The following is a 25,123-nucleotide window of genomic DNA, read 5'->3' as shown; positions in this document are numbered from 1 at the left end:
AACAATCCCATTTAGCACCCCTTCAGATTGATCAATGTACACAAGACTTATATATTCGCGTATGATACACACTTGTGTGTTACATGCACCCTTAATTATGGCCAATTCAACTCTGGAAAAATATATCTGTCGTACATAAACATTATCTTTCAACTCTGTTTTTTTCACCAAAATAATATTCTAATAAGAGCCCCCTATTCCTAATTTTGTGAGCGCCCTGGGTGCTTATTACGTCGAATATGGTATGTTGATACCAGGCTAGTTAACACATTCACATTTCAGCAGAGCTGTTAATGACAATCTTAACTCTAAATATGTACAAAAAAGAAAAGGATGTTTCATGAATAACCGCATTGACATAAATGTGTACGCCACAACAATAATTTGTTAACACCGCACTCAGCAAAAATCCAGGTATGACTGCAGTCTGTAAATCATCAAGCCTGGACCAGACAATCCAGTGATTGACATCATGAGCATCGATCAACACAATTGGGATACAATCTCAAAGAGCCTGACCACCCGATCCCGTTAGTCGCCTCTTATGATATTTATGGACTGGTGAAGACATTTTTTATGATAATTAAGATTTCTAGGTGATAATTAGATATTACTACAATTACATGATGGCTCACATGCACACAATAACATAGTTTCAACACACTCACATGAATATCACAGGATGTCTTCGTCTTGATTATTTAAATATAGCCATGGAAAATATTCACATGTCACACTTAAGATTTCCAGACAAACTGACAAATATCACCACAAACAGAAGACATTTAAACGTGTGTATTATGCAGAACTGTCAAAGGAATCGGATACTTTTTGTATCACATTTTGTGTAACCATGTTAACAATACCATTTTTGCTGGGGAACCATAAATAAACTCATCCTGTTATAACATAATGACATTAGATGTCAACGACATTATCAGATTTGTATAAAAATGATCTAATCTTTAAGACTTCACCATCACGATGTGGATTGTGATGGAGCATAACACTGTTTTCTAGCGCGACTGTCAGCATGCTTGACAAGAGTGAAAGAATTATATCTTGACAAAAAATAATTTGCAATCACTGGTTTGTCACCTAGGTAACACTTTTTTTATTATTCAAGTCTATGGATCTACCAACCATAGCAAAAAGATTGTAGCTGGGAAAATAAAAATTGTGTTCAAAAATTGATTTTGAAAAACCACCATGCCCACAAGTCATTTTGTCAAAAAGAAAAATTATCTGGTATATAGAAAACAAAGCTATATGTACTCTATTAAACGCGATAAAAATATGCCAGGATTGTAACTCTGCCACTTACTTCAAAGTCAGTAAAATGTCAAGATATTTTCAAATAAAGATCAATGGGAACTAATTTCATTCTGAAGCATTATGAATGCTTAGTTTGATTAGAAAATAAAATCAAAATCAAATTCATATCATTTTTTTAAATTTTTAAACGACCAGCCCTAATGATTTCTAAATATCTCAAAATATAATACATGAAAGCGTGTGTCCTTAAACTTCAAACTGCCTAGCCACAAGCTTGTGTTCATGTGTACAGCTACAACCAGGTGCCCTGAATGACACTGCAACAATATATACATGGATGTGAAAGCACACGGTAACACCTGGCTACATGAACAATGACTATATGATGGACGGATGAACATCTCACCTCTCCCCCAACATTACGCCTCCGAGGTACATACGGTGTCGGCTTCATACAGGTAAGCAATGACTGTTTCTTACAGGTGAATAATATATCACAAACGAAAAGTATGATACACAAAAACAACTTGATGGACACCATTAATGAGCTATCACAATGCAGCCATGTGGAAAGATGCCTTGGATCTGTTCAGCTCAAGTGCTTGTCATGTTTGTTGTTTCCCATGAAGCTTTTCCCTCTTAAACTAATACCCTTGTGGTTTAAAGGTGTCGACTAGACTAGAATTCATAACAGCTCCACATACAGGCAGTATGCTGTCTTCAACACATATGTAATTTGGACCAAAGCCCATGCTCACCTCATACCCCGTCCCTGCTGTTCTGTGACCATGGGCTTAATGCCGTGTTCAACACACATCATCTTCAGTGTTCAAAATTAAGTCTGAAAGCCTAGGTGCGTGTTGGGTTTCCAAATTGTCTTGACTGTACTATATGACTACCCTACGCAGAGTTAAAAATTCATAGAAGGTCAAGCTTTCTTGTCATAACAATAATGTTAAAAGGTGAATACTTAGGTCCCTAAATTCAAATACTACAGAGGCATTCCTCAACCACTCCAGGATGACAATGATCTTGCACCAAACACCATTAACCCAGTGGTAACCTACTGCTTCTCTACTGCTTCATTGCCTGTCCTGGCAACCACCATCTACCCAGTGGTAACCTACTGCTTCTCTACTGCTTCATTGCCTGTCCTGGCAACCACCATCTACCCAGTGGTAACCTACTGCTTCTCTACTGCTTCATTGCCTGTCCTGGCAACCACCATCTACCCAGTGGTAACCTACGGCTTCTCTACTGCTTCATTGCCTGTCCTGGCAACCACCATCTACCCAGTGGTAAACCTACTGCTTCTCTACTGCTTCATTGCCTGTCCTGGCAACCACCATCTACCCAGTGGTAACCTACTGCTTCTCTACTGCTTCATTGCCTGTCCTGGCAACCACCATCTACCCAGTGGTAACCTACGGCTTCTCTACTGCTTCATTGCCTGTCCTGGCAACCACCATCTACCCAGTGGTAAACCTATTGCTTCTCTACAGCTTCATTGCCTGTCTAGCTGACCTTGACCATGACGCTGTCTCCAACACACATCATCCCTCACCCACCACTACTACACAGCACTTCTTTCACTGCTTGTCCTTGTCCTTTGCCTTGATGCTCTTGATGAGTTTCTTGACAAAGCGGATGAGGTGCTTGGTGGTGTTGGACCTCATCTTGGGCCAGTCGTCCATGGACTCTGGTCCGTGGCGGGAGAGGACCTCCTGGCGTACAGACTGGTGTGTGAGGTGGGACAGGAGGCGCTCCAGGAGACCCTGCTGCAAACTGCTGGAGATGGGCTGCAGCTTGATGATCACCCGCGCCAGGTATTCCAGCAGGTACTTCACCCCCTGGACAGAAACCAGAAAAACCAGGGCTCAGATTGTTGTTTCACACCATGCATGTGAAGTCCAACTTAAGTCCACAGCTTATTTCAGACAAGTGGTTATGTAAAACAAGCATGAAACACTCATATCTCACGCCAATGTGACATGTCCAGTTGTGAGCAATGCAAGAAATATTATAAGGTTTTCAAGATCTGCTCCTGAAACAAGCACTAATGCCATTTTCCCAAAGTCAAAGTCATTGCCATGGAAACTCAAAAAATATTTTTATTCAAAAATCCTTAACTATCAAAAGGCACCAGTTCACCACTAGACCTATCTATGAGCCAAGTTTGGTTAAGATATGTCTAATGGTCTTTTAGTTCTGCTCCGGAAACAAAATGTGACAAATAGACGGACTGACAGACAGCCGGACGTACAGACAGATGGACAGCGCCCATTCCTATATCCCCCTTCCACTTCGTGGCGAGGATAATAACAAGATATGGGTATAAAACAAGTCTGTCTAGATTGTTACTAGTATCAGTTGGACGGACCAGTGGTCGTGTCTGTCCCTGCCATGGTCAGCACGATTCCAGCTGTATCATCAAGCTGTAAATAATTGAGTCTGCGCCAGACATTCTGTTAGCAACATCCTACATCCTCGATTCACGACGACACAGGCTCCCCTGCTGACCACTGAATCCAAAATAGTCACCTCATGCAAAGAAATGCAAGGGAGTGCTTGGCCCCGTTCCCAAAAGTGATCTTAGCACTATGATTATCCTAACTCCAATATTTTATCATGGGCTCAAGACAGTCATAGTGCTATGACCACTTTTTGGATTGGGGCACTGGGAACCAATTCTATCTCATGTGGTGTAGGTTTTTTACAATTATGGTATAGATGTGGTGAGGTGAAATGGGGTTGAACGTTGCGTCCAAGATTATTGCACTTATATAGTGACGTGCATGTACGTGTGTGTGTTTGTGTGGCTGCTTGTACTAGTCCGGACTGATGCTGATTTATAGTGTTAGCTCACTGAGATACCATGCCGCAATTTAACATGAATACCCTACTCAGACACAGTATACTGACTCCGAGCCGACCAGTCCTTGTTTTAGCCCCTTAATGCCGAACGCCAGACAGGGTATCAACAAGTACCATCTTTTAACGTCTTTTGGTAGGCGGTCACAAATATGGCATAGAGGCATTTAAGTTGATTGATATAGAAATCAAACATTGTGACTGAGTTCATGAGCGTATGAGTGAGTGTGTTGGGTTTAGCCCTTCTACAGTACTTCAGTCATCTTGATGTAGTAGGAAGTCTGAAAAGAGGTTGTTCATTGAAAACTGCCAGCACTTTGGTGACACATATCTGTTGAGAACAAACCAAGCATCATCATCAAGGAAAACCTGGAATCACAACCCTCAATCAGAAGATCCTGGCACGACTGAGGGCCACAACTCTACACAGCAAAGCGTGTTGATTTCACCACTGGGCTATCAATGTCAAAACAAACAAAATCAAGAAAGAATGAAATGAAACCAAGCATGGCCATCATTGGATACCAAACCAATTTTCTTTTTGCTGAAAATTACGGGTGACATATATTTGAAATGTTCAACCACAAAACCATCATGTTATTAGATGTTAGTAGTTTCTCAAGGGAGACAATGGCAGTTGACATAAACAGGAAGAAGTCTCACCTTTTCCAACTTTAACAGGGTATCCAGTGGGGGCTCCTCGCTGCCCATCAGGGTCAGCAAGTCCTGAGCTGACAGAGCAGGTTCCTGAAACAAGTCACACAGAGAATCTCACCAGAGTGTCTTTTCAGATATCAAATACATCAACATGAGTCGACAAAAGTAAAAAACTCGGAGGCTTGGTGTCAGCGTGGATAATGAGAGAACCGGCATGGGCTGAGTCCAATGTTTCGACTGGGTTGTCAATCTGATGTTTGTTTGTTACCCGGGGTACACTCAGCTGGTCCAGCCACTCCCACATGAGGATACAGAGGAAGACCAAGTCCTGCTACTTACTCTCAGCTGGTCCAGCCACTCCCACATGAGGAGACAGAGGACGACCAAGTCCTGCTACTTACTCTCAGCTGGTCCAGCCACTCCCACATGGGGAGACAGAGGACGACCAAGTCCTGCTACTTACACTCAGTTGGTCCAGCCTCTCCCACATGAGGAGACAGAGGACGACCAAGTCCTGCTACTTACACTCAGTTGGTCCAGCCTCTCCCACATGAGGAGACAGAGGATGACCAAGTCCTTCTACTTACTCTCAGCTGGTCCAGCTACTCCCGCATGAGGAAACTGAGGACGACCAAGTCCTGCTACTTACACTCAGATGGTCCAGCCTCTCCCACATGAGGAGACAGAGGACGACCAAGTCCTGCTACTTATACTCAGCTGGTCCAGCCACTCCCACATGAGGAGACAGAGGACGAACAAGTCCTGCTACTTATACTCAGCTGGTCCAGCCACTCCCACATGAGGAGACAGAGGACGACCAAGTCCTGCTACTTACTCTCAGCTGGTCCAGCCACTCCCACATGAGGAGACAGAGGACGACCAAGTCCTGCTACTTACACTCAGTTGGTCCAGCCTCTCCCACATGAGGAGACAGAGGACGACCAAGTCCTGCTACTTACACTCAGCTGGTCCAGCCTCTCCCACATGAGGAGACAGAGGACGACCAAGTCCTGCTACTTACACTCAGATGGTCCAGCCACTCCCACATGAGGAGACAGAGGACGACCAAGTCCTGCTACTTACACTCAGATGGTCCAGCCACTCCCACATGAGGAGACAGAGGACGACCAAGTCCTGCTACTTACACTCAGCTGGTCCAGCCACTCCCACATGGGGAGACAGAGGACGACCAAGTCCTGCTACTTACACTCAGTTGGTCCAGCCTCTCCCACATGAGGAGACAGAGGACGACCAAGTCCTGCTACTTACACTCAGTTGGTCCAGCCTCTCCCACATGAGGAGACAGAGGATGACCAAGTCCTTCTACTTACTCTCAGCTGGTCCAGCTACTCCCGCATGAGGAAACTGAGGACGACCAAGTCCTGCTACTTACACTCAGATGGTCCAGCCTCTCCCACATGAGGAGACAGAGGACGACCAAGTCCTGCTACTTATACTCAGCTGGTCCAGCCACTCCCACATGAGGAGACAGAGGACGAACAAGTCCTGCTACTTATACTCAGCTGGTCCAGCCACTCCCACATGAGGAGACAGAGGACGACCAAGTCCTGCTACTTACTCTCAGCTGGTCCAGCCACTCCCACATGAGGAGACAGAGGACGACCAAGTCCTGCTACTTACACTCAGTTGGTCCAGCCACTCCCACATGAGGAGACAGAGGACGACCAAGTCCTGCTACTTATACTCAGCTGGTCCAGCCACTCCCACATGAGGAGACAGAGGACGAACAAGTCCTGCTACTTATACTCAGCTGGTCCAGCCACTCCCACATGAGGAGACAGAGGACGAACAAGTCCTGCTACTTACTCTCAGCTGGTCCAGCCACTCCCACATGAGGAGACAGAGGACGACCAAGTCCTGCTACTTACTCTCAGCTGGTCCAGCCACTCCCACATGAGGAGACAGAGGACGACCAAGTCCTGCTACTTACTCTCAGCTGGTCCAGCCGCTCCCACATGAGGAGACAGAGGACGACCAAGTCCTGCTACTTACACTCAGCTGGTCCAGCCACTCCCACATGAGGATACTGAGGACGACCAAGTCCTGCTACTTACACTCAGCTGGTCCAGCCACTCCCACATGGGGAGACAGAGGACGACCAAGTCCTGCTACTTACACTCAGTTGGTCCAGCCTCTCCCACATGAGGAGACAGAGGACGACCAAGTCCTGCTACTTACACTCAGTTGGTCCAGCCTCTCCCACATGAGGAGACAGAGGATGACCAAGTCCTTCTACTTACTCTCAGCTGGTCCAGCTACTCCCGCATGAGGAAACTGAGGACGACCAAGTCCTGCTACTTACACTCAGATGGTCCAGCCTCTCCCACATGAGGAGACAGAGGACGACCAAGTCCTGCTACTTACTCTCAGCTGGTCCAGCCACTCCCACATGAGGAGACAGAGGACGACCAAGTCCTGCTACTTACACTCAGTTGGTCCAGCCACTCCCACATGAGGAGACAGAGGACGACCAAGTCCTGCTACTTATACTCAGCTGGTCCAGCCACTCCCACATGAGGAGACAGAGGACGAACAAGTCCTGCTACTTATACTCAGCTGGTCCAGCCACTCCCACATGAGGAGACAGAGGACGAACAAGTCCTGCTACTTACACTCAGTTGGTCCAGCCACTCCCACATGAGGAGACAGAGGACGAACAAGTCCTGCTACTTACACTCAGCTGGTCCAGCCACTCCCACATGAGTAGACTGAGGACGACAGGATCCTGCTCCTGAGCTATCACACTCCATGCTTCATCGGTCTGGTTCAAAGCTTCCTGTAAGACAGACCACTAGTTACACATGCATATGTTCAAGCTGTGATTGTTCACCACAAAAATCCAACAGCTCACACACTGCAAAGTATAAGGACATTCTATGACACTATGGCAATGTGATCTAAAAGAGCTGGAAACTGAAAATGGTGAAGTGGGGTTTAATGTCGTGCCCACTATTTTTGTGTTGACATAGCAACGTATCTGTCTGTCTGTCTGTCGAGTACCCGGTACCAACAAGTACCATCTTTTACCATCATTTGGTATGACGTGGCCACGGATCAAACCACAGACCTTCCGCTCACCGCTCTTGCATTCTATTCACTATTACACCATGGAGGTGGCAAATTAAACATGGACTCTCTAAAGCAACATTGCCTGAAAGACATTTTACTTGCCTGGGAATAGTGTTTAACTCGCCTAAAAACTAATCTTATCTGAAACACTCTGTGCCAAAAACATCTGAGCTTACAGCACGAAAATGCCATCATTTCCAGTAGATTTTAGTGTTACTATATGGATTATTAACCAAAAGATCACAAGACCGGGGCCCTGTTTCAAGAAGCTATGTTACTGCTAAGGCAATCATAACTCTAATACTTTAACGAACGCTCATGATAGTCGTCGCACTAAGATCGCTTTGTGTAACAGGGCCTTGAGCTTTGGTCAAGTTGTTGTAAGTCACTGATCTCTTGCAATTCATGGTATTTACCACTTTCTTGTGGTTTAGCTTTTATCAAACATTAAATTATCCTTCACTACTGATGAACATGCTGGGATGATGGAGTGAGTGTGTGAGTTTGGTTTTACGCTGCTTTTAACAGTATTCCAGTTATATCACGGCGTGTCAGCTTAATGTGGGAAGAAAGCCCGGGGTGATGCAGGTCTCACTTTGGTGAAACCCACAAGCATGGGTATGGTGCTGACAAACCTAGAAACATAATCGGGGCGAACTGGTATTCGAACCCACAATCATAGGTTTCTGGCGTGCCCAAGGGACGCAACTCTGCACAACGAATTACGGCGCCTTAGACGACTTGGCTACCCATGCCCCCTCTTGGATGATGGATGTCTTGAAATGATTCTTCTTCAGTGCTCTTACATTTCATATATTCCTGTTCACATAATGAAACAGACATCACAGAAGACAACTACAGACCTCAAAATCCGCCACCTTCTTCAGCACAACATCTGAATAGTCTGTCTCGATGAAGGCCTCCAATATCCAGACTGACGGATCATCGGGAGACGACCCTTGGGGACTTGTTGACAAGTAACTCTTGCTTGATCCAGAGTCAACACTACGGCCCGACATACTCACACTATCCAAAGCTTCCACATTCTGATCATTGGCAGAGTTATCTGCCCCTGACAGTGTTCCCTCTGAGTGGGGGGACTCAATATCTTTTTCACTGTCTGCGACACAATCATCGTCTTTTTTGTTGTTAGCACCTTTCTTCTTATGCCCTTTACTATTTTCTTTGCTATTATTCTCTAACACTTCATTAAAATCTTTATGTTTTAAATCTTCAAAGCTTTTACTCCGGGCAGTCTCTGATAAATTTTCAGCAGTCATGGCATTTTCACTTGAACGAACAGATATCTGCGAATTTGTCTTAGCAAGAGAATTGGCACTAATTGTTCTTTTAAGTATGTCGGACTGTACATCTGACATGGACAACGTACTCCTGGTCTTCTGTAGAGAGTTACCCTTTGAGGCAATCTCCAGCAATCGTTCACAACACACGTACACGATCTGCAATAACAAGCAACTTCTAAATGCCTCTCAAAGAAACATGTTACCAGTATGGGATGAAAGCAAAATGTTCCTGTAGTTAAAATATTCCTATCTGTCAGTGGTGAGTAAACAAACGGGTCTGGACCAGACTGACTGATATCGTGAGCAACGTTCCATACCTTCGAGGTAAAGTGACACATAATCAATCACCCAATCAGCTTCCCAATCCGTAAGTGACTGCACTTAACCTCAATAAAAAGTAACACTTGTAAGAGCAGAAGAGATCGGCCTCAGCTCCACCTCCCCCTTTGTTCTCATATCTTTGCCATTATATATAAGAAATAACCAATGAGTAAGAGTTGTTTATTGTACGATAAACAACAGCCACAAGTCAGTTATTTCTCTTTGAGATACCAACATTACGTACAGCCTTTTAGAGGATGTTAGTAAATCTACATGCTTTAAATATATTTACCACTATTAAAATAATTATGACTCCCTGAATAGAATCCGACTGAGGCAATGTCAGACAAGTCCATGTTATGAACAGGGGGCTTAAATTTGGTCTTTCCTGCATATTCTAAAACATTTCATGTCGACTATCTGTACCTTTTCTCCCAATACTGTATGTCATATATCTCCCACTTTTGGAAGGGATCATTCGGCCATTGCATTTATCAACATTGCCCAGCTACATCTATAGGGAATAGGACAGTAGATGCTTTCCTCTCAAAATAATATTGCCTAATTTACATCATCAAGTTGCACGGATATGTTCAAAATGACATCATAAAAGAACAATGTTGTATCGTGAAATAAACTTATACAACAAAGGGATACAACTCGGCAACATTTCAATGTGAAGTTGCTTAACACAAAGTCAGTCACCATTTTTAACATTTGAACCTCCATCAAAAAAGTATAGGCATGCCTACCATTAATTCAGCTACTCAAAGTATATAACATGTCACAATATCCTATGTATTAAATCTGTGAAACTTTATTCCAGATATACTAGCAGTTCAATGCCCATTGATGTCAGCCTAGCAACATGGTCACTGGGGTCTTAAGTGGGCAAAAGCTGCTCTCAGTAAACGGTTTATGGAAACGTAAAATAAATTGCTTGCATAATTATATTGAACCTACTTTTGGAATGTACTTGAGTCTCTTGCCTTCAAACCCATGTAGTATATGTTGCTGACGATTAAGAAACTGGCGCAGCGAGAACTCATGAGCATCAGGATCTCTGGAAGGAAATAGGTAAATACACATATGCCGATACTGCTTGCTGAGGTGGAGTAGAGTTTGATCTTACTATGGCTGCTTTTTCAAGTAATACACATGACATAATCATATACTGTGCAAGGTAAGTCAGTTTGGGGTGATTACAGAGGAGTAAAGGATGAGCTATGGGTGAGGTACGGATGAGCTACAGATGAGTTATGGGTGAGGTACAGAAGAGCTAGAGATGAGTTATGGGTGAGGTACGGATGAGCTACAGATGAGTTATGGGTGAGGTACAGAAGAGCTAGAGATGAGTTATGGGTGAGGTACGGAAGAGCTACAGATGAGTTGTGGGTGAGGTACAGAAGAGCTACAGATGAGTTATGGGTGAGGTACAGATGAGCTACGGATGAGTTATGGGTGAGGTACGGAAGAGCTACAGATGAGTTATGGGTGAGTTACTAAAGAGCTACAGATGAGTTATGGGTGAGGTACGGAAGAGCTACAGATGAGTTATGGGTGAGGTACAGATGAGCTACAGATGAGTTATGGGTGAGGTACAGAAGAGCTACAGATGAGTTATGGGTGAGGTAGGAAAGAGCTACAGATGAGTTAAGGGTGAGGTACAAAAGAGCTACAGATGAGTTATGGGTGAGGTACGGATGAGCTACAGATGAGTTATGGGAGAGGTACAAAAGAGCTTCAGATGAGTTATGGGTGAGGTAGGAAAGAGCTACAGAGGAGTTATGGGTGAGGTACAGAAGAGCTACAGATGAGTTATGGGTGAGGTACGGAAGAGCTACAGATGAGTTATGGGTGAGGTACTAAAGAGCTACAGATGAGTTATGGGTGAGGTACGGATGAGCTAGAGATGAGTTATGGGTGAGGTACGGAAGAGCTACAGATGAGTTATGGGTGAGGTACAGAAGAGCTACAGATGAGTTATGGGTGAGGTACTAAAGAGCTACAGATGAGTTATGGGTGAGGTACAAAAGAGCTACAGAGGAGTTATGGGAGAGGTACAAAAGAGCTACAGAGGAGTTATGGGAGAGGTACGAAAGAGCTACAGAGGAGTTATAAGAGAGGTACGAAAGAGCTACAGAGGAGTTATGGGTGAGGTACAGAAGAGCTACAGATGAGTTATGGGTGAGGTACAAAAGAGCTACAGATGAGCTGCAGATGAGTTGTGGGTGAGGTACGAAAGAGCTACAGATGAGTTGTGGGTGAGGTACAGAAGAGCTACAGATTAGTTATGGGCGAGGTACGAAAGAGCTACAGATGAGCTGCAGATGAGTTATGGGTGAGGTACAGAAGAGCTACAGATGAGTTATGGGTGAGGTAGGAAAAAGCTACAGATGAGTTATGGGTGAGGTACAAAAGAGCTACAGATGAACTGCAGATGAGTTATGGGTGAGGTACAGATGAGCTACAGATGAGTTATGGGTGAGGTACAAAAGAGCTACAGATGAGTTATGGGTGAGGTAGGAAAGAGCTACAGATGATTTATGGGTGAGGTATGGATGAGCTACAGATGAGTTATGGGTGAGGTACAGATGAGCTACAGATGAGTTATGGGTGAGGTAGGAAAGAGCTACAGATGAGTTATGGGTGAGGTAGGAAAGAGCTACAGATGATTTATGGGTGAGGTATGGATGAGCTACAGATGAGTTATGGGTGAGGTACGGAAGAGCTACAGATGAGTTATGGGAGAGGTACAAAAGAGCTACAGAAGAGTTATGGGAGAGGTGCGAAAGAGCTACAGAGGAGTTATAGGAGAGGTACGAAAGAGCTAAAGAGGAGTTATGGGTGAGGTACAGAAGAGCTACAGATGAGTTATGGGTGAGGTACAAAAGAGCTACAGATGAGCTGCAGATGAGTTGTGGGTGAGGTACGAAAGAGCTACAGATGAGTTGTGGGTGAGGTACAGAAGAGCTACAGATTAGTTATGGGTGAGGTACGAAAGAGCTACAGATGAGCTGCAGATGAGTTGTGGGTGAGGTACAGAAGAGCTACAGATGAGTTATGGGTGAGGTAGGAAAAAGCTACAGATGAGTTATGGGTGAGGTACAAAAGAGCTACAGATGAACTGCAGATGAGTTATGGGTGAGGTACAGATGAGCTACAGATGAGTTATGGGTGAGGTACAAAAGAGCTACAGATGAGTTATGGGTGAGGTAGGAAAGAGCTACAGATGATTTATGGGTGAGGTATGGATGAGCTACAGATGAGTTATGGGTGAGGTACGGAAGAGCTACAGATGAGTTATGGGTGAGGTACTTAAGAGCTACAGATGAGTTACGGGTGAGGTACGGATGAGCTACAGATGAGTTATGGGTGAGGTACGGAAAAGCTACAGATGAGTAATGGGTGAGGTACTAAAGAGCTACAGATGAGTTATGGGTGAGGTACAAAAGAGCTACAGAGAAGTTATGGGTGAGGTACAAAAGAGCTACAGAGGAGTTATGGGAGAGGTACAAAAGAGCTACAGAGGAGTTATGGGAGAGGTACGAAAGAGCTACAGAGGAGTTATAGGAGAGGTACGAAAGAGCTACAGAGGAGTTATGGGTGAGGTACAGAAGAGCTACAGATGAGTTATGGGTGAGGTACAAAAGAGCTACAGATGAGCTGCAGATGAGTTGTGGGTGAGGTACGAAAGAGCTACAGATGAGTTGTGGGTGAGGTACAGAAGAGCTACAGATGAGTAATGGGCGAAGTACGAAAGGGCTACAGATGAGCTGCAGATGAGTTGTGGGTGAGGTACAGAAGAGCTACAGATGAGTTATGGGTGAGGTAGGAAAAAGCTACAGATGAGTTATGGGTGAGGTAGGAAAGAGCTACAGATGAGTTGTGGGTGAGGTACGAAAGAGCTACAGATGAGTTATGGGTGAGGTCCGGAAGAGATACAGATGAGTTATAGGTGAGGTACAGATGAGCTACTGATGAGTTATGGGTGAGGTACGGAAGAGCTACAGATGAGTTATGGGTGAGGTAGGAAAGAGCTACAGATGAGTTATGGGTGAGGTAGGAAAGAGCTACAGATGAGTTATGGGAGAGCTACGAAAGAGCTACAGATGAGTTATGGGTGAGGTATGAAAGAGCTACAGATGAGTTATGGGTGAGGTAGGAAAGAGCTACAGATGAGTTATGGGAGAGGTATGAAAGAGCTACAGATGAATTATGGGTTATTTGAAAACACTTAAGACTTTAATGTTTAAGGCCCTGAACTTTCATGCACTGCAATATGATATATGAGCTATAATAGTTTATGCACACTTGATATATGCAGTATGTTTGTATTACTAGAGTGAAGGTGTGAGTGAGAAGTATGTTATTTTCTGTAAAAAAAGATGTACTGATACGTTGTGCTTTATGTCATGGGCTTTCTGCAACGGGGGATGGAAGTACATTTTATGTAACAGGTACTTCTTTTTAAACACAATATTAAGGAAAACAAGAGTGCTTTGAGAAAACAACATCCCCCGCATGAATATTTTTAACGAGTCAAATGAAGCTCCGTAAAACAGGGGCAGTAACTCTGTCCAAATTAGTCGAAATGAAACGGGACTGCGATATGCGTATCAACATGTCGACATCTTGTGTGTAGAGTGTCAGGGATATTCTTTGGAAACTGTAGGTGGAGTTGATTTCACAAGCTTAGTACCCTCTATCACAATTAGGCAAATGAAGCTCCGTAAAATAGGGGCAGTAACTCTGTAAAAAAAGTCGAAATGAAACTGGACTGCGATATGCGTATCAACATGTCGACATCTTGTGTGTAGATTGTCAAGGATATTCTCTGGAAACTGTAGGAGGAGTTGATTTCACAAGCTTTGTACCCTCTCTCACAATTAGGCAAATGAAGCTCAGTAAAACAGGGGCAGTACCTCTGTCAAAATTAGTCGAAATGAAACGGGACTGTGATATGCGTATCATCAACATGTCGACATCTTGTGTGTAGATTGTCAGGGATATTCTCTGGAAACTGTAGGAGTTGATTTCACAAGCTTAGTACCCTCTCTCACAATTAGGCAAATGAAGCTCAGTAAAACAGGGGCAGTACCTCTGTCAAAATTAGTCGAAATGAAACGGGACTGTGATATGCGTATCATCAACATGTCGACATCTTGTGTGTAGAGTGTCAGGGATATTCTCTGGAAACTGTAGGAGGAGTTGATTTCACAAGCTTAGTACCCTCTGTGGGAGGGACAGACGGACGGATGGACTGCGCCACAACATAATCCCCCTTCGGCCATTCTGGCCCGGCAGGGGATAAAAAGCATTCCATCTTTTCAGCCTTTGCAAGACCAGTGAACAGTTAGTAAATATGGGCTTTAATATCTTTACCATGTTGAGAGGAGCACGTTTTTGATCCATGTTTAGTCCAACATGAGACATGGGAGAACATGTGGTTTGATCAACAGACTTGCTAATGTGTTTATGTTCTTTCCATCCAAATAAGACAAGATAGAACTAAATAGTGCTATAAGTCCAACACTTGTGACTGATGGAAAGTTAAAAAGGTAAATATCAACCTCATCTGCAACCTTAGTGAGTGAGTGAGTGAACGCTGCTTTGAACGGTATTCCAGTCATATCACAGGATGTCACCTAGATGTGGGAGGAGAGCCCGAAGTGATGCAAGTGATGCAGGTCTCGTAACTCCCATTCTTTAACATAGACCTACGTCTGTCATAGCGCTAAGATAGCTTTGTGGAACAGGGCCCAGCTAATGATGAATCATATACAGCATGTACACAACTGAAAGAAAACGTTACGAGTGGATTAAATGTTTACTTAGATGCGAAGATGATCCTGAAGGGCTTCAGGTACTTTTGAAATTCAGCAACAGTCCGGACTTGTTCCCCAGTCTGTATAGAATTGGGCCTGTTGGACAGATTAGAATGTGACATTGTAACGATGAAAACAGCACTTTATTCTTCCTTATTCTTCAATTTGGGCTTAGCATCTCACAAATATTATTCGTATTCATGAAGATCATAATCAAATAATATCAGTGAATACACATGCTGAGGAGAAATTGAGCTTAATAACACATTCAAAATTATTTCACTTATACAGTGACATGCACATGTGGCTGTTTGTACTAGTCAAGATTAATGCCACTTTAATAGTACTCACCCACTAAGATACCATGCCACAGTTTAGCATGGATACCCCACTCAGACACAGTAAACTGCCCCTGAGCCGACCAGACCTGGTTTTAGCCCCTTAATACTGACTCCATGATTATGGTAGCCGCTAATTAATCAACTCAGACCAACAATGGACACAATGGGAATGAGGAATCACAATCAGCCAGGTCACCTGGACTTAATGTTTATCAACTTGTTTGACAAGCATTGGTATACTGGGAGCCTGTTCTGACAAGGGTCCCACACACTCCCTGACTACCCAGAAGTAAGGGGGTCAGATGAAACAATGTTTGAGAACATGAGCACACTCCACAACATAGGGCAAACTGGCACAACCATCAGGTCGTGGTTTGTTGTTTTCTGGGTGTATTGCAGCCTTGTAGGAAACAAGTGTCTGGACTGACTACTGTACCTTCGGGATCGAACATACTGGACAGCATCTGTCGACAGCTCTCTGTTGGTGAACACCAGGTAACACGCAATCATCAGTCCTGTCCTACCTGCACAAACAAAACACATGGTAACCATGACAACACGCAATCATCAGTCCTGTCCTATCTGCACAAACAAAACACATGGTAACCATGGTAACACTCTGTCATCAGTTGTGTCCTATGTACTACCATTCAGTCATGGCTAGCCTGCATCATGGATTGTTATATACAGGTACAGTACTTCTTTCTCAACTTGTTACACTGAAATGTACCCGTAATTAGGGTATTTTCATATGGACCTGCCACTGACACTGCCAGAAGGTCGTGATTAACAATGCTATGCAATAACTTTCCGCAGGCGCCATTTTTGTCCCCATCTTTCAGACATACACTCGGTTCTGAAATACATGTGGTGACGTGAGGTGAAATGGGGTTTAAAGTCGCGTCTAAGATTATTGCGCTTATATAGCGACGTGCATGCACGTGTGTGTGTGTGTCTGCTTGTACTAGTTCGGACTGATGTTGATTTATAGTGCTAGCTCACTGAGATACCATGCCGCAGTTTAACATGAATACCCACTCAGACACAATATACTGACTCCGAGCCGACCAGTCCTTGTTTTAGCCCCTTAATCCCGAGCGCCAGACAGGGTAACAACAAGTACCATCTTTTAACGTCTTTTGGTATGATGCAGCCAGGGATCAAACTCCGGACCTTCTGCTCTCCGGGTGGACGCTCTACCATGAGACCACGGAGGCGGTCTGAAATACATGTACTTGCAATGACTTGCTCACCAAGGCCAGCGTGGCAGTGGACAGCAACCTTGCCATCAGACAGAGCAAACTGCATCACTTTTGAAATATCCAAGAGGGTGCTCATTGGCGCCACACCGAAGTCATTCCTGAAACAAATAACAGAGCCTTGTCGTTAAGGTGGACATCACATTCCAGATAAGGGCATTTGAGTGAGTGAGTGAGTGAGTGTGTTTGATTTTACACCGCTTTTTATCAATATTCCAGCAATATCATGACAGGGGACACCAAAAATGGGCTTCACACATTGTACCCATGTCGGGAATCAAACCTGGATCTTCGGCGTGACAAGCGAACACTTTAACCACTAGGCTACCCGAGCGCCCCTTAGAGCATTTGAACAACAGTTTATACAATACTGCTTCAATGAGTGACGTAAGCTGAACCCTGCTTTCAACAGCATCTCAGAAATATCACAGCATCATGTCTGCCTGATGTCGTATGAAAGCCTGAATGATTTACAAATTTGGTGAAACCCCAAAGCACAAGTATGGTGCTGATAAACCACGAAACATGATCAGGATGCACCAGGATTTGAAGCCACACTCATAGGTTTGTCATGCCTGGCTAAAGGACATAACTCTATAGAGCTTAAGACAACTGGAACATCCTACTCCACCTCTTGATTTTATGAGGCTATTTGTCTTAAGTTAGTTCAAAATCCTCATTAATAAAACATAAATCTGCCTTCATAAAATTTTTCTAACATATTTTTCCATTCCCAGAAAATACTTACCAACCAAAATTGTAGAAGAAAACTGAAAAACAGAAACATTTGTCCCCATAATTATAATTCATAATATTCATTCACCATTTACCATTACCATCATGACAAAAGCAACTACATCAATGACAGTTTGTTGGTTTGTTGTTTAACGATGCACTCAGCAATATTCCAGCTATGACGGCGGTCTGTAAATAATCGAGTCTGGACAAGACAATCCAGTGACTGACATGAGATTTCTACACAACTGGGATACAATGACATGCATCAGCGTAGTCAGCCTGACCATCTGATCCTGTTTGTCACCTCGTACGACAAGCATGGGTTGCTGAAGGCCAATTCGAACGTGGATCTTCATGTGGTACATTGATGCTGATAAACAGCAGCTGGCAAACATTTTCTTTAAATAAGAAGTTTAAACCGGTTAACCATGTTAACCTAGATCTGTCTTCATCTATCAGGAAAACTGTATTAATGATACTTAACTATTTCTAAAATAGCACACCTAAGTCCTCTGGCCATGAAAAACAGAAAAATACTGAAAATATGGATAACTTAATGGTACTCTTTCACACTCAAAAACACTCCTATCAGAGTGTAGTCATAGTCTAGGTCGTAGTCATCACCTTTGAAACCATTCGTTGCTTTTCTCTTTCAGAAAAAGGTCTTAATTACCTCAATCAGGCACAAGATTGAAGCTCACTAACTCATGTTATAAGTCTCATGTTATAAACTAACTCATGCTGTAAAACAGTGCAGCGTTAAACAACAAACAAACACGTTCTAAATCAAGGGGGACATCAAATCTTAATGGTTTTACTGGTGTATTATTTGAGTTTGAGGACCTCTAAATAGTCATTGCTAAATGTATAATGATGACAATCATCTTTAACATCTGAACACTGCTACAATGTATCTAAAGCATTCTACATGAACTAGTTTATTTAACGTTGATGTAACTATCCAAGATCCTGGTAACTTTGTTGTTCTTTGTTTGTTTCCTGTTTAACGCCACAGAAGCCTGTAAAGTATCACATTTGGAACAGACAAACCAGTGGTCGACATTGTGAGCAGCAATCCACGTCATCGGGGGAGAAGGTCACCAAGTCACAGAGTCTGACCACACGATCCATTTAGTCGCCTCTTATGATCAGCACAGGTTGCTAGGGACCTGCTCTTACCCAGAATACCCATAGGGGTTGCTGAAGACCAATTCCACAATATGGTCTTAACCTTACGACTGTCGTAAGTCTCTATGTCAAAGTATGGGAGTTACAATCATCTCAGCTCAGATATCACTTTGTAGAACGGGGACCTGGTAACTACACAAGCCTATCAAGACACCGGAATACAAATGACTGCTTACTTCCTTTCTCCATGAGTTGTTGTGGGTCGTAGGAGAAGCCACTCTTCTCCAAGCCCTCACCACAGGATGCGTGTTCCCCAGGCATCTGCAGGTTGATCACTGTCTTGATACCTGCACTGTAAAACAGGGGAAGACACAGGCTTCAGTCTACCACGACAAACTAGAATCCTGGGCCCTGTTCCACAAAGCGATCGGAGCGCTAAGATGATCGTAACTCTCATACTTTAACATAGGCTTACGACAGTTGTAGCGCTACGATCGCTTTGTGGAACGGGGCCCTGCACATGAGTGATCCGCCAGCGGTATCAAATCTACATTAGGCTAGGATTTGGTTGTTGATGACATCCCTTTGAAAGAAAATATTTATTTGAATACACTTCCTTCACCATATTCACATACCACCCTAGAAGCAATCGTAAATACTGATCTTACTTCATAAACAATGCTAAATACTGTGCTGCTGTTGCTATATTCTACCATGAATTTGGAATTTACTAGATTCTGATTGGTCAATCAGAGGCTATTAAATCACAATAAACCCCCTCTGATTGAAACAGCTGGTTTGACGTCCGCATCACCGCAGAAGCTAATATTCATAGAATAGTACTTTTTTCAGTAATCTTCGGTAGGCATATTTAAATAATTATATCTACAGTTACAGGTTACAAAATGCACAGATGTGGTTACTACAATATTCAAAGGATGTGTGGCAATACATTTCGTGCAGAAAACATGATAGAAATCTACAAAGGGAATGTATTTACGTTTTGGAGACAACAGAGAGCTTGGAATTTTGGCGCTTTTCTATATAGCTGCGCATTCGGTTCCAAATTCAATTTAGCGCGGTTAAATCTACAGGTAACCTAGCTCTACATTGAAAACACAGTATGTTTATCTCCTAATTATATAAGCAAGTGTGGCAATATATTTCAGGCGCAAAATTAGACAACAACAATTTAGAGAATGTATTGTGAAATTCAGTAACAGCAACCCAGCTAGACTTTTGGCCGAACTGTATCAAGCAATGTGATGTCATCTTTCCCAACTACAATAAGTGTTAGAAATTGGCACGAGTCCTGTAGTTCTTGCCAAACTGCCCAAAAGGTAAGGTATCATAAGGACTAATGGAAATTAACTTTTAAAAGGGTTTTGCTATATGTATATAAGAACTAGTGGACTAAAATGGTTAGTTTCTACCGCTGACAATGCTTGCACTTCCTGCTGGAGAACATAATTATGATAATGATGTCACAATAGCAGTCTTTAACCACTAGACTGAAGCCCGAGTCAAGTAAAATGTAACGTGGGAGGAAAGTCTCAGACGTTTACCACTTTGGTGAAACACACGAGCACAGGCACAGTGTTCCTCTTTACCGGTAAAATTAGGCTTGGACCGGTAATTCATGTGACTGTCAGTGCCTGTGGACTGGCAAATAGAGTATCTTATAAATCTTTGCTGTTGAACAAAACATGTTCTAACAAAGTCATCAGGATTTCCCCTTGTCTTTATTTAGTGCAACAAAGTAACATTTCACTTTGCTTTGAGGTTAAATATCTATTTGTAGTGACTGTCTCAAACAAGTGAAATATTAGGAGGGAAAAACAAATTGTGACTTAACTTTGTGTAAATGACATTTAGTTCAAACTAAGTTACTTCAGAGATGACATCATTGAACTTGTCAGCCATGAATGTACACCGCATTGAACAGCATTTTCATACGTTTCTTTATTTGTTCAAAGTTGGGACAACTGGTCATATTAAGAGTTGCCAGGACTGAGAAATGAGACACTAAAATTTGAAGCCTTTTTCAAGACTTTCAACTGTCATTTGCTTTTTCATTTGAGTTATTAGCCTTAGTCTGTGACTATTTTTGTTAAATCCAGCATACCATATATCAGTCAAATGAACATCCAACAAATAAAATAAACTTTTGATACTTTTAAAAACAAGCACATGTCATTTTGTATAAATTCAAGGCTTTTCAAGCTATTTTCGTGGTTGACACTAAAAATCAATGCTTTTAAAGAGGGACCTCAAATTCAAGACCTTTACAAGCTTGTACAAAGCTTGTGTCAGTTTCAAAAGCCAGTGAGAACACTGAGGCATTGGTTTTATATGCAGGCATAAAGCTTACAGTGTGTATTTTCTCATAAACTAAGCCAGAAATGGCGATCAGCTGAACACACATTTTCTACAAGATCTACCAGGGGTCACCCTTATATTGAGTTGCTTTTTTTTACTAGGGGTCAGCAGTTGCATTAATTACAGATGCAAGATCAAGATTTACCGTATTTGCTCAAGATGTTTCTGTTGTGTCTTCTACACTGAACCCAATTCATCCAATTCTTGCCCTGTGTCTGAAATGTTTGTGTTTGTGTCATGGTAGAATGTAGGGCTGGGACGATACACATCAAGATACCTTGCTCACAATCAAATGCTATCATGATACTTGCATGTCCTCTTATCTGTGGTCCCTAAGCTATTTTTTTCATAGACAGGATGGCCAAATACCAGGCCGCTGACGATTTACAGTTCGCAGTGACAAGTGTGGCACAATGGATGAAAAGATGTACATTTTCACTACTAATTCTCACTACTTATTAGTGTTTAACATAACAGTGATTTAAGCAAACAATGAAGGTAAGAATCAATCAAACGTTTTTGCTGAGTGTGCAACTGTGATCAATACTTGTATTGAGAAGTACAAATCCTGACCCACCAATGCATCCGTGTATTGTCGGGCCACTAGTACAATGATGATACAATTTACCAGTAAGCACATACAAACATATTGTTCCCTGACTTCAGTCAGGAAGTACATGAAAACCCTGTTTTAACATGGTTTGCACGAAAAACCAACTGTGTTTGCAATTTAGGGGTTCCAAACTATGTATCCATACCTGATATATTTCATGTATCAAATATGTTATTGAAAATATTTAAAGCGAGTTGCTTTCCTCCCAACATCTTCTTATGCAAGGGAGTTAACTGACTATAAAATCCAGTTTCCACCCTCTCCAAACTAGACAAGAATTCCAGCATTACACTAACAAACTAACTTTCTCGTTCGCAACAACATGGATTTCAACGTGCAGACAAAGAAGGGACATAACTCGTAACAGCCACTGGTGGCGCTACGATCGATCCTGGAAATTCCAGACTAATTTGGCAAGTGTGGAAACTGGACTCTAATAGTTAACGCCCTAAGCTCAGGGAGATGACCTAGTAGTAGTAGTAGTAGTAGTAGTAGTAGTAGTAGTAGTAGTGGATAAATGTACATCATGTACATCCTTGCTTGAATACGGCTGCAGTCATCACAGACAGTAACGTGTTACATTTAGTTGATTCGGTGCCCAACTCTGGGCCGAAGTATCAGTACCACTCCATGTTCTTACTCTTCAAATGCATCCAGTAGCTTCTTCTCCTTAATGGCCATGTTGGTAGGCCTGGCCATGGCCAGTATCTTGTCGGTCACCCTGAAGCAAACATACCCCATCAAATAACAAGAAGTCCTTGAAATTGTAAACTTTACATTGAATTCAATATTCACATAATCATCAATCTCACACAATGCATTTCTTTCTCTTTTCAATCATTACGCGGAAACATGCTTGAACAAAGTTTCCAGCTTGTAAAAGCAATTCACCCAAATACACATCCCAGCATCACCATGGTCACCACCCAAACGAATAAGTTACACACTGTAATCCTGTGCATTGTGAGCTTATATGACCTGATCACCTGACTACCCTTCAGTCAAACCAAGATTTGAACCCACAATCACAGGTTTCTGGTGTGCCCAAGGACACAACTCTGCAAGGGGGATTGCGGAGCCTTTGACAATTGGGTTCCCGTGCCCCCTCTGTCTTCAGAAAAAAATAGAGAATCTCACCAGAGAGTCTTTTGATATCAAATATATCAACTGAGTTGATAAAAGTGGAAAAACTCTGAGGCTTTTATTCATCCAACATCATTCTTCCAACTTTTTCAGTTTGTAAACAGTCTTCAGTGTAAAGAATACTGCTAACAGCTTCAGTAGCAGAGCCATTACTGATGTCACTTGATTAACCAATGACATCACAATGGTCTGCAAAGCATTGTGATGCAATTTCACCCAAGTGATATCTCCTGTGGGAGTCAGTTTTGGATGATAAAATTCACTGTCCTCCCCAACAAAATCCTAACGGTACTTGCCAGTTGGAGTAGATTCCATCAATGTCCATCTGCTCCTTGGTCCACTGGTTGTAGGTGCAGTACTTGCACTTCTTGCCTCCACAGAACATGGCACATACTTTTTCTGCCGGCATCAGCTTCCTGGCCTGCTCGGAGAGCTTGGTGTACTTGGCAGAGGGTGTTGTACCTACAGCAATAGACTCAACGTACTACGCTACGGCTACCGATTGAACATAGAGGTAGTTCCACCATTGACCACAGCTCCTCCAACATGGGATTACCCAAGGAAGCAAAGGATACCATAAGGTTGCCTTTCACGAAAAGGACAGGTTGCTGGAGACCAATAAATATCCATGCCAAAAAAATGGTAACATCGTTTACCATGAGCCTATGATGTTCTTTGAAAATATTTTGTGGGTAACAGGATAGCAAGTCTGATAGAAATCTGCCACTGATTATTTTCACAGACTGTTGCCTGCATAAACAATGTTATATATAAATTTAAACAAATATCATTACACACCTTTAATAAAACTCCATACTTTTCAATTCATATTTTGCAAAATGTAACAGAAATTACTTCTTTTCAGTCTGATGAACAAGTAATACCGCCCCGGTAACTTGAATTGGTTGATTGCCATTACTGAGAAGTTGATGGACGACAAAGTAGACACAATTTATGGATAACAACTTCTTTATTTATTGTAAAGGCGACATTTCAATATAGATCCTTACACCGTTGTCATGATAGGTACCTTGCTTGACAACCTTATAAAGATTTATGCCCAAACATAGCCTTTACAGTAAGTAATAACTTGTGCAATCTCATTAAAATCAGATCTTAGTTATCGTTACCGCAAAATAAAGATCTGAGGACATCCCATTACGGGTCACGTCAGAACGACCTTACGCGAACTTTGACCGACCAATGAAATGTCTGACAAGAAGTTCACATTAGCCAATCAGAAGGCAGCTTACTTGTGCTTTACGGCACTAATTTCTTCGAAACATATTTTGACAAATTCTCGATAAAAAAAATTGAAACCTGGACAAAAACACATTCTGGAATGGGTAACAGATGGTCTAGATTGTGTGGATTCAGTCGTCAAGCCCGTAACTATCATTTGGAATACCCCGTGTTAAAGTTTTCGAGGTTGCAAGATTAGAAATCACATTCCAACTGTCACTTTCATGATCTGGTAAGCGACGCTCTGATTGGTCGCATGAAAGGTCGTTCTTACGTGACCCCTAATGGTATGTCCTCAGATCTTTGTTTAGCAGTAGCGAGAACTAAGATCTGATTTTAATGAGTTTGTAACTTGTGATGTTCCAAACATTACCTTTAGAATCATTGCCCCAGTCAAGAGATTCCAAGCCTGGGTGAATCTGTTCATCCGGATCTGGCTCCATTGTCACGCGTGATGCTGATCGATCCCCCTGCCTGTAACATACAAATTTATCAGTTGTGTCGACACAGTTTGAAATGACAAAAGTATATATTCAGTACAATTTTATAGAAATTTTTAAGGATAACAACTTCTTTATTGTTTGTAACGATATTTCAGGCCTTGTACATATATTATTTGTTTCATATTTTTGGATAACTATTGTGTGTATCTAGACTTGTTTGATCTATTAACACATTGTTGGATGTAATTTTCTTCATGGTGAGTGCAGGCTTCCATACATAACAATGTCTTATTTCATATGTACTATGTCACTGTCGAATATTGGTGATGTTACCCGCTGCAAACACTATAATTCTTCTATTTTGGCATGACTGTACCAAATATATGAAAATTCTAAGTAAACATATAATTCATGTTGACTCTCTAGCAGCCAGTTTGCATATTTTACCAGCGGTGGATTTAATTAACTTTGAAGTTAATTTATTCGTTGCT

At 42.5% G+C, this 25,123-nt stretch overlaps 1 protein-coding gene across 1 annotated transcript; it reads right to left on the bottom strand.

Annotated features, from left to right (window-relative positions):
- Window positions 1-1,477: 1,477 nt before the first annotated feature.
- LOC139445672 (protein tyrosine phosphatase domain-containing protein 1-like) lies at window positions 1,478-24,639 on the bottom strand. Its single transcript, XM_071226863.1, has 13 exons — window positions 24,563-24,639; window positions 23,244-23,409; window positions 22,445-22,525; window positions 19,049-19,164; window positions 17,695-17,716; window positions 16,941-17,047; window positions 16,124-16,211; window positions 15,353-15,442; window positions 10,482-10,581; window positions 8,757-9,353; window positions 7,499-7,600; window positions 4,810-4,893; window positions 1,478-3,125 (listed from the first exon to the last, which is right to left on the bottom strand). Exons 1-13 carry the CDS (start codon window positions 24,630-24,632, stop codon window positions 2,865-2,867), a joined length of 1,884 nt encoding a protein of 627 aa, XP_071082964.1. The 5' UTR covers window positions 24,633-24,639; the 3' UTR covers window positions 1,478-2,864.
- Window positions 24,640-25,123: the final 484 nt, after the last annotated feature.

Source organism: Haliotis cracherodii, unplaced genomic scaffold (assembly GCF_022045235.1).
Source record: "Haliotis cracherodii isolate W230 unplaced genomic scaffold, xgHalCrac1.p SCAF_6, whole genome shotgun sequence".
NCBI lineage: Eukaryota > Metazoa > Mollusca > Gastropoda > Lepetellida > Haliotidae > Haliotis > Haliotis cracherodii.
The sequence above is the reverse complement of the archived record's forward strand: the minus strand, read 5'-3'. Positions and strand labels throughout refer to the sequence as shown.

Bases quoted from the DNA above. Each gene is read 5' to 3' on its own strand.
- LOC139445672 (XM_071226863.1), bottom strand. From the start codon at position 24,632: ATGGAGCCAGATCCGGATGAACAGATTCACCCAGGCTTGGAATCTCTT. The intron at 23,410-24,562 runs GTAATGTTTGGA...CTATTGCTGTAG, and splicing joins CTGGGGCAATGATTCTAAAG to GTACAACACCCTCTGCCAAG. The intron at 19,165-22,444 runs GTAAGAACATGG...CCTGTTTTACAG, and splicing joins CTACTGGATGCATTTGAAGA to TGCAGGTATCAAGACAGTGA.